Raw genomic sequence first — 15,367 nt, forward strand, 5'->3', positions numbered from 1 at the left:
TCGGGAGTGGAAATTGTCCATGATGAGCTTGCTTTGTGATGTTAATTCCACTCTTGTGTTGAGTGTCTGATGTTTGATTGGGAGGGCTTTGTTTGACTGGTGGCCATTAAAGCCATTAATGTCGCTTTGATGTCTAAAAAAAAGTTTGAACTGGAATGGCACTCAGCAAATTGTAATCTGGGTTCAAATGTGCTACTTTGGGCAACTTCTTTTGTGTGTGTGTGTGTGTGTGTGTGTGTGTGTGTGTGTGTGTGTGTGTGTGTGTGTGTGTGTGTGTGTGTGTGTGTGTGTGTGTGTGTGTGTGTGTGTGTGTGTGTGTGTTTGGCTATGATTTCCACATTCTAAGCATGCAGCAGTTATCTTAAAATGGCAAAGCAACACAGGTTTTTCTACATTTCTTAATCAGACATGCAAGTAAACATTTCTAGGGTGTTTTTTTTTGTTCTACCCTCTTTTTTTTGTCCAGCACATCAAATTGTCATAATATAATAAGAATGATAATAATAATGTAATATTGTGATATATGTAAAAGTATTCAGGCTTAGGTTTTAGCAAGAGGTGGATTTCTTTATATAGGAAGTGGCAGCGCCCTCTCCTGGCTGTAGAGAGGTTGTGCTGTTAAATATACAGTAAACAACCCCTCCATTTTCGTCCCGCTATTGCAGATTTTTTTTGGGGGGGGGGCGGGGGCAGTTTATGACTGTTTGTTCTGCCTCCTGTTTGTTTAGTGTAATTCCACCATCAAACACTAGATGACAGCACACTATTTAGTTTGACTTGTTTAAATTTGAAAGAAGAAGAACAAAAACGAAGTGCTTCAGATCGGACTCTGTTTTTGTTTCAGATTATTGGAAGATTCACACCCTCCCTAATCCTGCTTTTTACAAAAAGTGATGGCTTTTGGTTCATTTCATAACGTACATCTTTGGCCATGAATATTGACATATGACTGTAAACGTATGGGCTCAGTACACTCTTACGCTGTTTGTGCCATCGTTTTGTGTTGCCCTCTCTCAATATATTGTGTGATTGTATTTTTTTTTTAATGTATTGAAAGACACACAAAAAATTATGCTGTGAGTGCCATAAAATCATTCCGAGGGAGTTTTTGAATAAGACATTTCTATATTGCGAATTTCAACTGTATAAACTTGTATATAAATATGTGACCATTACAAACAAATTGCAATTAGAGGGGCTAAAAAATAAAAATGAATGGAAATTTCATACAATAAAAGAACCCCCCCCCCCCCCCCAAATTTACATACAAGTCAGAAAGCTGAAAGTGTAATAAAATCAAACACAGCCTGACGGTTAGGACAGCAGGGACGATGACAAGTCACATAGCAGACGCGACAGACACCGATGAGATGAGACAGAAAAGAACATTAGCGAGTAAATGACGTCGAGGAGCGATGGAAGACGAGATAAAAGCGTTGCAATTAATTGACACGGAGAGTGACAGGCGCTCGCGGCAATGTAACACTAACACACATCGGGCAAAAACAGCCTGCAGCCTCTCCTCTTCTTCTTGCCAAAAAACACTAACGAGATGAACATTAGCATTTTTCTCCCAAAAATGTGGAAAGGGGGGAAGGGCGATCTCCTCTTGCAGGATCGGCAAATCCATCGCCGACGCTTTTGGGGAAGGAGAGTGATGCTCATTACTGTCAGCACACCACGAACGCTCCCGGCAGGAGTTTTGTGCCTGCAGAGGTGCAACTCAAATGTCCAACTTTACCAACTTTTTTTTTTGCTTTCAGCTGGAGAAAGAAAAATGATCCGCACTTGAGTTTTCATTGGTAGAGTTTGGAAAAAAAGTAAATTTTTGAACTCCCAAGTAGCAAGTTTCCAGTTTCCTTGTCTACTTTTGTCCGAGTATCCTTGTGTCCTAGTAGACTTGTGTACTATTCCGTTTTTAGCGCTTTATTTTGAAGGGTAATGTAAGATGAGTTTGAGACCAACATTTTGGTTATCGTCATTTGGGAAACATTTTAGGCTTCAAACTATCAATATTTTGAAAATATGTGTTCATCCCGGCGGCTCTTGGTCCCTAAGCCCGGCGAAACGCGGGAGTTCACTCGCTAATAGTCTGTGTTGGCTTTAGTGCGAGTGTCAGTCGGAGATCAATCGAGGGGGTGGCTAAGGAAAGGACGAGGGTGTTGTGCGTGCGTGCGTGCGCGCGCGCGCATGCTTGCAGGCGAGTGTGATAAACATGCACTTCTTCAAGCCAGAGCCTTTGATCACAGTCATGCTGAGAGACAGGGATGATGAGAGACATGCGCGCATACGCCTGTTACCTGTTTCTTGCTCAATTCCCAAGTAAAGCTCGACTTTTTTTGGTTAGCATCTCTCAGTTTGGACCTCCAACGACTAATATCGTTCCTTTGAAGCCCCAAGGTTTGTGACCTTGGACAAGAAGAAGCTTTGAATGCACGTTTACACCGTGTTAGCTTACCCGCGCTAGCCGGCAACTTTCTGTGAACAAACCGCTTCGATTCAGCGCCTCGGCGAATGATTTCATTCGTTTGAAGCTCATCAGTTGGTGACCTTTTACAAGAAGCTTGGAATGAGCACAAGTCATTTGCTTTTTTGGGGCTATTTTATCAATATTATGAGTAGCCGTAGTAGTAGTATGGTATGAAATCAACTTTTGGTGTCTACTTATAGAAACGATTCTAAATACACCTTTTGGAAGGCTTCATTTATTTTTCTTATTGCGGCAACTTTGTGGCTTTTTGGGTGATTTGATTCTTATCAACATTCTCCTCATCGTCATTACAATGATGAAATTGCCTTTGTAGTATCCTTATTCCAGCGTTTCCATCCCTGTTGGGGTGTTTTAATTCTTATCGTTATTCTGGCTTTTTAAATCTGCTTTTGGCGGGGGAAGACTACAAGTCTTCTTCTTAAGATTCCACCACATGAAGTGCCTTTCGGCGGTTCTTTCATTCTTATTCTTCGTGGTCTCGCATCCAAAATGGTCGTATTTTATTCCAAATCACTTGAAAGTGAGACTGGCGCTAATGCGTCCTCATGCCAGACTCCACTGCACCGTGCGGTTAAGTGGCCGCGTACTCGCACACGTCACAATCAACAGGCGCAACGGACACCAACGCAAATTGAAATGAACGGGGTGGGGAAAACGGACACCCGCGCGCACTCGCCACCTTTATCCCATCTGCTCCCTTCTCGCATTGCACCCAATCTCATTATCCCGCCGCTCTCATCCTCTCTTCTGCTTCTATTGTCCCGCTCGCTTCTCCTTCCTTGCAGATTTGCCCTCAAGTACGTTTAATGGCGTTTGATTGGGAGAGCCGAGAGAACTGAGCCCGGCTCCCGGCGGTCGGATCAATGCCTCCAAATGATCCGTTGCCGCGTTCCCCTTATGACTCGCCCGGCGAGGCGTGAAGGCGCTCATTTCACATCCAACTCACTTCCACCATTCGCCCCCCCAAACCCCCGGGAGAGCCGCGAAGGATAATTTGTCCGAAAGCCCAATAAACACACCTGGAATGTCTCCGTCGTAGCCGATCAATGGCTGTCAAAGACTTTTAAAAAAACAAAAAAAAATGGGCAATTTATTTTGAAAAGAACCTTCGCCGGTGTACTTGTTTGGCTGCGGACTCGATCTTGTGTGGTCGTAAATAATGCTCTGCGTGGCGGCAAGCCATTCCTATTCACGACTAACAATGGAGGAAACAAATTACAGTGATTCTCCACCCCAACTGGATGCTTTGAAAAAGGGGGTCTTTACTTTTATTTTTAGTCCATCAAAATAATTGATGCATCGACTTCACAGTGCAGTGGTACCGGGTTTGACCCCGGCTCCGGCCTTCCTGTGTGGAGTTTGCATGTTCTCCCCGGGCCTGGGTGGCTTTTCTCCGGGTACTCCGGTTTCCTCCCACATTCCAAAAACATGCATGGCAGGCTGATTGGACGCTCTAAATTGTCCCTAGGTGTGAGTGTGGGTGTGGATGGTTGTTCGTCTCTGTGTGCCCTGTGATTGGCTGGCAACTGATTCAGGGTGTCCCCCGCCTACTGCCCGGAGACGGCTGGGATAGGCTCCAGCACCCCCCGCGACCCTAGTGAGGATCAAGCGGTTCGGAAAATGGATGGATGGATGGATAATAATGGAAAGTGCTAGTCACAATTTTTTTCTATGGAAGAGGATAGAAATTATTAGCGACATTTTCCTGCTGCATAAATTATCCCCCCAAATTGCTGAAGTCATCCTTTTTATATCAGGGAATAAAATAAAAGTTGGAATTAAATTGTTACATAAATGCTAACCTTGGATAATACAGAAAAACGGCTTAAAAAAAAGATGGAAAATGATCAAATAATAGTCACATCATTTATACGATGCCATCACAAAGTTAAAAATCAAATCAAATCGAAATGTAATCGCGATACACCTCATAAATCCTTAAGACGACTGCAAAAAATGTCGCCGATACGCAATAAGCAGATAACCGCCATGTTGTGTGGCCGCAGGTTCTGGCACGGGGAATACCGGGTGGCGGTGAACATCAACGACTACCTGGACATCTACTGCCCCTACTACGAGGGCCCGCCCAACCACGGCCGCATGGAGCGCTACATCCTCTTCATGGTCAACCACGAGGGCTACACTTCCTGTCAGCACCGGCTGCGCGGCTTCAAGCGCTGGGAGTGCAACCGGCCCAGCGGCGCCGACGGGCCGCTCAGGTTCTCCGAGAAGTTCCAGCTCTTCACGCCCTTCTCGCTGGGCTTCGAGTTCAGGCCCGGACACGAGTACTACTACATCTGTACGTTGCTCGCCGTACCGTTTGTGTCGTGTCTTGTGTTTGGGTGCACTCTGGAAACACTTACTTGGTTATTTATTTCACCCTAAAAAATGGGTCAAATGAATAATCCACCAAAAAAAAAAAAGCACAGGGTGGTCCACAATTAGTTTTTCTCTCTTCATGTGGCACCCGAAATGACACCCCAACTTCTATTGGTGCGCGTGTGTGTGTACTTTATTTGGTCGATTTTCCTCGATCGAGGTGGTTTCTGAAAACTCAAATCAGATGTAGAGGATGGGCCAACAGAGGGAATTTTTTTCTCAGTAATGTAGTACAAGTTAGACAGTTTTAACAAATATGACAATACTACAACAATAGATGCGTGAGTCTAACTGTGGAGAATTGGAGTACACATTTAAGGTGTCTGGAAGGATTTTATTGGAAGCCTGAAGTGAGATGGGCACTTGCCAATCGCAGGCCACCGCAACCCATTTCATGAGCGAATGCGCAACCTGAGGTGAGGCTGGGCCGCCGGCTGCCGCACTTTGCGTCCCGGTCGTCAATTTCAACAGGAAATATGCTAATAACGCCGTTTTGACGATATCATCTTGGACCTTGAGGGCCGGTATTCTGTAAAGAACAGACCAGAGGATTCAAGTTGAAAAACGGACTCTTCATGAGGCTCCGCCTCCCCTGACAGCTTATCCCCGGTGTGCACATTATTCCTTGCGCAGACATTTTGGTTGATCCACACTAGAGAAATTGCTAGCGTGTGCGCGGGCGTGCCAGCGTGTTTGTTATGCACGCCCGCCGCTCTGCATGCATTTGTAAACATTATGTAAATATGCAATCAACACAAGCCACTCGGCACTCGCAGGACATAAACACGGCCGCCATCTTTCGTTCTCTGGCTGCTTTTCCTCAGTTTGTAATCATTTTCTTATTATCGCTGTTGATGCGCTTTAACAACAGAGGTGTTAGTGTCACAGATGGGGGTCCCGCTCCCCCTTGCCCACCCTCCCCCGATCATCCACGCGGTCAATTGCAAATATGCTACGAGAAAACAGCAACACGAGGGGTGAGGACTTTTGATGGAGTCATTTCAACACTTGTTTGAGAGGCGCGTAAACGGCTCTTGAAAAACGCCCGCTGAGCTTCTGATCATTCAAATGCATCGTCCGTTCAAAACGCGCTCAAAGATTAAATTCACGTATCGATAAATTCAGGAAAATAATGCACGATGCTGAAACGGTCACAAAAGAATAAGCTCCACGCATATAAAAGAGTGTATGATCATCATTTTAAAAATTGCAATTAAAGTGAGACGTAAATGATTTACTTTAATCTTGAAATATTTTACTATTCATTTCATTTTCATGTCATTCAACAAAATACTAGAGGAAATTGGGACAGAGCCGTAATAAATGAAAATGATGGCAAGAGCCGGAAAATAAAAGCAAATTGCCAAATAAATGTAAATTCAATCAAACTTGTCCAAAAATGACAAATACTGTTGATGCTGAAACATGAAATAAAATGAATGGCAATACTGGAAAATGCTCCAAAAAATGTAAGCAAAATATCAAATGAAGATATTTAATTGGATTAAATTGGCAAAATAATAATGACCACATTTTTCACAAAAAAAAAAAAAATCTATATACCTGTATATATGGACACATTGTACAAATTAAAATCAAACCAAATTCAAGTAAATGTCAACAATGTGAAAATATAAAGTCCCATTTGTGAATGAATGAACGCCATGTGTCGCAAAGTCAACCACCTGATGCCCCCCATGCACTTGCAGTCCACACACACACTCTTTTGTTTCCAATTGGCCTAGTGGGCCCCTTCGAGTTGTATAGTGGCTGACTTTGGTATTGTATTAACCACATCCCAGAGGGATTCGAGCATATTCCTAAAAAAAAAAGGGGGAAAAAAAGTCAGTATGTGCGCAGGAGTAGTGGGGGAGTCGCGGGATCAGTTGTCAAGTGATTGTGAGTGCGTGAAAGGCCGTGTCCATCATCTTGACAAGCAGACATGCACTTTGCTCTCTGACATGCGTGCTCTCACACACACACACACACACACACAAACACAGGTCTTTATTGATGTGCTACGGCAGCATTTTTCAGTGTGTGTGTGTGTCTGTTGTATGTTCTGATGGAAAAAAAATACATTGATTTTTTTTCCCCAGTGATTCATGACCAGGTACCTCGATCAAGTGTGTATGTGTGTGTGTGTGTGTGCGCGCGCGTGTGTGCGTGTGTTCATCATGTGGCTGACACGTTGACAGGTTAGATAGGCCCCTCCCCACCTCTGTTCTCTCAGCTGCCCTCTGATGAGGCTGAGTGACTCTCAATGGGCTTTCAGGACACGTCGATTGTGGATGTGCTGGGAAAGCGAAGCAGCGCCAGGGACTGATAAGACTTTCAAGAAGAAATGCGCAAAACACAACCAAAGTACAATTTGTCGATGTCTTGAGGCGATATCAGTAGTGTCGTGATAAAAGGTATTCAGTGAATGTTAGTCATCAAAAATACTGATTGATCAATTAACAATTTGCGTAGTAATTTACAGTAAACTCAGGTTCCGGGTTTACAGTTGCGCTATTTTGTGGATTTCTTTTTTTTTTTTTTTTTTTTTCAGTTTATAGCTCTATTTTGCCTTGCATTTATTTGGAGTGTAATTGCGCTGCCAACCACTAGATGGTGGTATACTATTTAGTGTAGAAGAACAAAAACACAAAGTATTTCAGCTCCGCCCATTGACTTTGATCATGAATTAAGACTGCCGCTAGCGAGAAGTGAATCCGTCGGCAGACATTTTACGTTGCCACTCACTAAGCGTGCTTAACTTGAATGCTTTGATTTCACCGCTGCGTTTCCGTTATTTTCTGTCTCTGCGATGAAAATGCCACAGTGTGTGGCAGACGGTTGTGCCAGTTTAGAGGCATTCGGCCGCTTCGGCGCCAAAGATGTGAAATAAGGGCTCGGATTTGCAAAGATTTTCCATCTTTATTCTCCGACGGAGTCGCTTCAGGTGGATCGCAGAGACGGGGACCGAGCGGAATTCGTGTGAATGCGTCGGCGTGTTTAATCTTCGTGAGCGTCATCATTAAAGTCTTGACTAATGACTGCGCGAGCGTCCAATGAAGACAAATGGCTGAGTGCTGATTGACTCTTGATGTATGGTGGAACTTAATGAGGCGATGTGTCAAATGGTAGAATCGTTGAGCTTGCTTATGTCATCAGTCATTTATGGGGGGAATTGACAGTAATGTTGTTTTCAATGTGGGCAAAAAAAATAATGGCTGAATCACCTTTAGATGAGGAGAAAAATTACCCCCACCCATTCCTCAAAATTAACAGGAAGTCAGCCAATTTGGTGGCCATGTCTATCAGATCAAGACTCATGAAAAACTCTCAAGAACCCACCCCAAAATTTGAACAGGAAGTCAGCCATATTAATTCGAAGCAGCCATGTTGGACAAAACTTGTTGGCAGTTTCCTGATCTATCGCAAAATTCAACCGACGGGAGCGGCTCTATTGGAAGTGAAGAGGCTGCCGGTCTAAGGATGGCATAACGCGGATGTCCAACACTCGGACTCAGACTGTGCTCAACCACAAACTGTTGCGGTTTTGGAGCGTCTCTGCAAGATGGTCAAGAACTTGGAGAAACTGGAATCCGTGCTCAAATATTGACTGAAATCACGGATTTGGCTGATCGACGCCACTAAAGAGACATAAGCCACGGACTCAAGGCTGTCTTAAATTCTTGGGCAGCCTGCTACCAAAACAACATCTGCTATCTCGACCTTCCCCTGATGAAAGTATCCACGGAAGCTAGTCCCCCACCCTCACCCCCTCCCTCATACATTCCCTTGTTTCACCGTCTTCATTAAGATTAAGATTAAGATATCCTTTATTTGTCCCGCAATGGGGAAATTACAATCAGAATTCAGAAAGGAAAAACGCTGGGTAGGGAGAGGGAAAAAAAAACACGCTCGAACTATCCTCTTCCGAGGATAATTTAAGTCCAGGATAAAAAAGACCCTAGCACACGAATAAGCATTAGACAGTTACAACAAGTCACAAGACATAACGTGTATAAGAGGAGGAGGGGGGGGGTGAATGGGAAGGGGGGGTAGGGTAACCGCGACGCGCCCGAAATGACCAGCTGCACGGTCACCGTTGCGCTCCGCATTATCGAACCACGTCACGGGGGAAAAAGAATCGGAGCGATGAAGACGGTGATAACAAGGATGTGTATGCACGTGTGGTTGTCCAGTTGTGTATGTGTATGTGTGTACAGGTCATAGCTGCTTCGTCGAGGTCTGCTCATCATGAAGACAGTCCCGGCTTATCAGTCCATGGCCGAGAAGGAGGGGGGTGGTGGTGGGGGCCCTAGACTCCATGCGTATTTCCATCCAGGGGAAAGGCCGTGGGGAGATTGACATTGTTTATGTCTTGTGACCTGTTGTAACTGTCATATGCTTGTGCAGGAGTTTTTTGCCTCACTCAAATTATCCTCAAAATGAGGGTAATTCAAGCGTGGGTTTTTTTTTCTCCCCCTCTCCCTCCCTTGTGGTTTCTTTCTGACTTCCGGGTTGAGTGAACACTGGCGCGTTTTGGCTGCCACTGCTCAACCCGTATTGTTTTGTGTTTTTTGTTATTGTAAAGTGTCCTTGGGTGTCTTGAAAGGCGCTTATAAATAAAATGTATTATTATTATTATTATTATTATAAAATCCACTGCTTGTTCTTGGTGAAATTCTACTGCTGAATTCTCCCAAAGTTAGGCCTGACTGGAAGCAGGTATCCTTGACAGATGGGTGACACTAAATTGTCAGACTTTTTTGCCAACCCATTCTAAAGTTCGCACAAAAAAGTCTCAAGCACTCACTCGCGTAATTGAACAGGAAGTTGGGCGTTTTGGTATGAAGTAGCCATTTTGGATCAATCCCAGGTCCCTCACATTTTTTGGGGGGGTTGGGGGTCTATGGTAATTTCCGCGTGCAGAGCATGGCATCCAAATTGCCCATCATTTTGAGGATTCTTTCAGTAATCACACTTTCCAATCTCTTTGCAGCATCTCCTCATCCCAACCACGTGGGCCGAGCGTGTCTAAAGCTGAAGGTGTATGTCAGACCTCCTGGTAAGTCAAGATACGCACTCACACCCGCGCACATGCACACGAGCCCAGATTGGCTATCAGCGAGAAATTAAAGGGGCGTGAGAGGTCTGATTGAATGGCACGGCTCAAAGGCTGAGCTCCAATTTGCAGAAAAGCCAGACCAAGCTTTCGCACAGGGGCAGGCAACCTATGGCCCATGGGCTGTATTTAGCCCCAGGAGAGTGTTTGGTGTCGTCCACCATGCAATTCTTTACACACCAAAAAAAAGGACGGGGGGGGGGGGGGGGGGGAAAGGAGAATAATTGACACCTTCCGGTCCTGCAAATCCATTAAATAGTTGGACTTTTAGGGACAGGAGAGTCAGAGCTGAAACTGTACATTGAGGCGCCATGCTGGGTGCTGAACTTGAATTTCTCGATGCAATTATAACAGTAAGCAAAAGCGCAATCGAACTGTAATTCATTGCAGACCCCCCGCCCCCACCACCCCAACGTGTCTCCCGTCTTGTCTTCTATTACGGACGCTGGTGGAAAAAAAATAATAACCCGATAGAGCAATGCGGTGAATGTAGGTCAGATGGCAGGAAGCTGTTATGCAACTCTTATTTTGAAGGTCTACCAGTGAGGCAGATGTGAAGGGGAGCTCGAAAAGCAGCATCGAACGTTCCTAGTAACTTGTCTCCCTTGATGGTGACGCACTTTGAAGATGTTAGGGGGAGGAAAGATGGGGGGGGGGGCACATGAGCCAGCTTTCCGAGCTTTGGATGGTTACCCTTCCTCCCAAATTACTGAAACAACATCACTTCCGTTGCTTTTATTCTGGAATGAAATCTGTCCGTCATTGCAACCCTTCTCGTGTGTGAAGAACTGACACGGTGAATTTACAAGTGGGTTGTGTGTGCGTGCGTGTGTGCGTGCGTGTGTGCGTGTGTGTGTGTGTGTGTGTGTGTGTGTGTGTGTCGGCGCTCTGCTCCAGATTCGGCGAGTCTCTGTGATTAAACTGTAATTAGGTTGGTTAAACCCCCCCGCAGAGCTCCGCTGCCGTCGCTTCCTCCCACCTCTGTCGTCTTCTTGCTGCGCTTTGCCTCTCCAGTTGCAGGCAAAGAGTTGCAAGTTGTGCTCTCCCTTTTGGCTCCTCGCGTTTCCCCGAGCGATTCGGTTCGGTTTGGAACTGCTTTAACTCCCGAGCCGGCACAGGTAGGACGTATGGCGAAAGCTGCATCAGCTCCAGTACGCACAAAGTGACATGCTCGCACAATCAAAAGTCAATCATCAATACAATGGATGAATGGCCTCCATTTTTTTTTCCTGTTAAACCCGACTCAAACAATTGGCGGAAGCACACAATTATTTGCACCTATCGGCATTTTTTTTTTTGCTCTTTCTGAGACGCCCTAAGATGCCACCCGAACGTCTTGCTCCTCCAAAGCGGTCATGTTAGCAAGCATTAGTTATCAGCTGATAGCCAGCCGGCCTGACGGCATACTGCAGCGTAATAGAAGATTCAGGTAGCGGCCCGAAAGGCTAATCGCGGAGTTGACGCCCGAGCGAGCAGGGTGGTAAACTTCTCAAGAAGATGCAGAGAAAGGTCTGGCTCGCCGACGGGCAGTGTTAGACTGATGTTGGCTGATCAGCTGCGAACGGCTAGCTTTTCAACGTAAGCGAGCCAGATCGGAAATCGGTCCAGTCCAAGTTTTCTCTGTGTCTTTCACTCTTTTGTCAGATGGGATGTTTTGTCGCGTCTCGTCTGTGTTTCAGATGGCTCGGGATACGATTCTCCGGAGCCCTTCCTGACGGACGGCGGTCGGAGCTGGAGGCCAGACACTGTGGGCCGAGTAGCGGCTCCAGCCTGGCTCCTGCTCGGTCTCTTCTTCTGGCTGTGACCCCCTGACCCCGCCCCCAACCGTCTTCCTGGAGCTCCTCGCCCTGGGATGCCGGGGTGGGCCGGGCTGGACTGAGCTGGCTGTCCCTCGAAACTCCACCACCTCCCTCAGGGAAGCCCCTTTGACCCGCCCCATCCACCTTCCCTCGCACCCCCACTTATCTTCAATGCGACCACCAGCCACTGCCACGCCCCTGCCCAACCCCCACCACCCCCCCGCCCGCCCTCCATGGCCCAACCACGGACAACCTTACCAGGCCTGGCAAGTCTGCAGGGGTGGACTGGATATGTTTGCACTCTGGGAAATGTCCTTTCACTTGCATCAGGATCTTCTTTGGATGTGACGATAGACTCTTGGCCAGCGATGAGGTAGAGGTCGCCGTGGATATGATCAAACTTGTCATCCATCCAGAAGCTCGGCCCGGATGCACAAAACGGTTTTTGTACTCCCAAAGCCTGAAGCGCAAGTAGCCAAGCCTGCATTTTGTTTCATTTTTTTTTTTACAACCTAATCAAATTCTCGCCGTCGACTTAACCGATCGGGATCACGCGCGCGCACACCATGACAACTTTAACCACAGCCTGTTTGGGAGGCTTAGCGGGTGGGTCTGGCGAGGTGTACATTTTCAGGTGGGATGTTGTTCTCGTCTCGTTTGTTGTTTCTAAACTAAAGCATTTATCACCGCCTGCTCTCGACACAGGCCAAGTCTGCACTTGTCTTAGTCCAACAGGTTCGGGTGACTTCTGGAACCATGACTTTACTCCTGTATGAATGTACCACCGGTCACCCACCTCTTTGTGTTTGTGTATCGGTACGACTGTGGTCACTTCTCTCAGACCAGTGAGCGGCGGGTTCTGGGTTGCGGTTTCTGGGGAACGGGTTCTCGGGACTGGGAGGTGGGGTTTGATGAAGAGGTGGCGAAGGGTAAGAGGTGGCGCCACTCGAGTTGCATGACCACTGTGAAACCCTCAGAACAACCTTGTTTGTATTGATGATCTATTTTTTCATTGGGGGGGGGGCACCAGAAGCACCCTGCTGCCACTCTCGGTCTCCCAGGACTTTTTTCAGACAGCTGACAGGAGGAGTCTCTCTCTTCACGCAGTCTCGTGGTGATTTGAGTTCGGAATGGCAAATCGGATGGACCCACTGGATGAAATCAACCGGCAACCATCCAAGAGACTCGACCGCACCGCAAACGGACGCTTGCTTATTCGAACTGGTCTTGGCTCTTTAAAACCAGTCGAAAAGGAAAGCGCGTGGATTGTGACGAGTGCGGTAGCGCCACACACACACGCACGCACACACCCACATGCAGGATGGACTGAGTTTCATGTCAAAAGATGCGTGGAAGAAAGTGCAAATTTTGTTGCTGGGAAGTGAACATATCAGAGTAAAGCACTGTGAAGACACGCATACATGCAGAGATACACGTCAGCCTGTCTGCCCTCGCAAGAATTTCGTGGCATTTTAAACAAAAAGTACAGGGTAATTTTTTTTTAATTTGATCTAAAATCGGCTCTTTTTTTTTTTTACATGGGAATTTTATGGATCTTGTTTGAACATTTTTCTGAAATTCTCGAGTTCATGTCGGCCACTTGAGTGGACTGTGTTCCAAGACAAGGCGCCATTTCACTGGAGCTCGCGAGAATAATAGTCCAGCCATAACATCACACCCCCCGCCCCCACCCATTGTAATTTCCCGCTAAATTCTTGTGAGTTGCGGATCATATGTTGAAAAGCACACAATACAAGGCATGCACATATACACAACACAACACACACACACAAACAAGGGGAAGCACTTCCTTCTCGGTTTCCTCTTATTTTTGTAGCATTTAAAAAAAAAAAATCACTGTTAAAACCTCCTGCGTGGGATGCAGTGATGAGTGGGCGAGAGTGAGTGTAGCCTGTGGAAGATTAAAACAAACAAACAAACAAAAGAAAAAAAAGACGTGTCTTCTTTTCTTCTACCGATGCCGTCCTGCTATTCTTCTCCGGTTCATGATCCGACGCTCATTTTCGTGGTTGGTGGGAACACCCTGAACCGGTTGCCAGCCAATGTTTAATCGGCACAAATGGGAAGAAAAAAAAAAAAAAAAGAAAGAAAGCACGGTGACATGTTGCAGTGCCTCACATTCATGTCAATCAAAATGTGCCGTGATGATCAGATGTTTGGCTTTGTTTTTTTTCCCTCCCAGGTGAGGGACAAAGTTGGCTGCGTTACAACAGAAAGTGGGCCTACCAATGAGCAAATGATAGTGGAAACTCATTATTTATTGTGATCACGCAGAAGGTAAACACGCTGCCTTTCGCTGTCCAATTCATCATTTCATTATTTTAGCCCCCACCTCCTTTTTAATTGGCTTTGCATGTGGAACAACAATTGGCAGGAGGGGAATTTTGGCCTGGAAGACGGCAGTTTGGGCGCCAGCCAAGGAAGGAGCGCCATGAAATACAGATGGCAACGCATCTTCAGTTTTTTTTTTTCATTTTTACTCCCGTTTGTTTCATCGCTCTTGTTTCCAGACAACAGGCTAATCCCTTCTTCCTCTTCTTCTTTCACAAACTTTTTTTTTTTTTTTACGGAATTATGGAATTAGGGCAGCACTTCCGCCCTTGTTAATGAGCAAGAGCGTGATGAAAGAGCTCGATCTTGAGCGTGCCATCTGCACTCACTGTTCCACACATGCATACATTGTATACCTTAGAGGGAATTCTTTGCTGCGCTGTCGGATCTGGCGTGAAATGATAAAACGTCAGGAAAAAAGTTGAGCAAGAGCACACACACGCATGGGCCCAGATGGGGCCATGTGTTGTTGCTGAATAATGCATGCTATGTAGATGCTATAAAAGATACATGGCAGGGCAGAGCTGGCCACCTTTTGACACTGAATGGATAGAACAGTGCAAAACATACATTCGTGTCATTTGCTGTGCGGTGATACGATCTCCATAAACATTGTTACATCTCGTTATTAAGTCACATCTCCAGAATAACCATGGGGGGCATGATGGACGACTGATTAGCATGTCCGCCTCACAGTAAAGAGGTCCAGGGTTCAAATTTGGGCTCGGCCTTCCCATGTGGCGTTTGCGTGCTCTTCCCGTGCCTGCGTGGGTTTTCACCGGGGACTGGCCCTGCGATTGGTTGGCAAACCAGTTGAGGCTCCAGCACGCCCGTGACCCTCGTGAGGATAAGCAGTTTAGAAAATGGATGGATGGATTCCAAACAGTACTAAATATTTGGTGGGTTATGTCTCACATAACATGGTTTAGTAATAAGTCACTATTTTTTCTATGATTTCATTTGTAGCGCTTTTTCCTGGGTCAGTTTGTCTCACAAGATAAAATATAAAATAAATCAATAAAATAGCCAGGTTTATTCAACGCAAGAAGAGCTGATAAAAAAAACAAGAAGAAGAACAAAAAACATCCACTGGAAATACACATTGACTCACAGGGGTCTGAAGGAAATGTAGGTGAAGGGTAAATGCTGCACTCGTGTGGGGGGACACAGCAACGCTTCTTTTCTTCTCTCCGGATACAGATGACAGCTAAAGTGTGCGGCGTTCAAATA

The 15,367-nt window shown here is 46.0% G+C and overlaps 1 protein-coding gene across 1 annotated transcript in view; it reads left to right on the top strand.

Annotated features, from left to right (window-relative positions):
* The window catches only part of efna2a (ephrin-A2a), a 50,982-nt gene extending 37,252 nt beyond the window's left edge, over positions 1–13,730 (top strand). Inside the window, exons 3-5 of the mRNA XM_086128005.1 lie at positions 4,498–4,790; positions 9,864–9,929; positions 11,666–13,730. Coding sequence (XP_085984131.1) covers positions 4,498–4,790; positions 9,864–9,929; positions 11,666–11,790 — 484 coding nt within the window. The 3' untranslated portion in view covers positions 11,791–13,730. The remainder of the gene's footprint in view (positions 1–4,497; positions 4,791–9,863; positions 9,930–11,665) is intronic.
* Positions 13,731–15,367: the final 1,637 nt, after the last annotated feature.

Source organism: Hippocampus guttulatus, chromosome 13, assembly GCF_054856545.1.
Source record: "Hippocampus guttulatus isolate MCC_2025c chromosome 13, RoL_Hgut_1.0, whole genome shotgun sequence".
NCBI lineage: Eukaryota > Metazoa > Chordata > Actinopteri > Syngnathiformes > Syngnathidae > Hippocampus > Hippocampus guttulatus.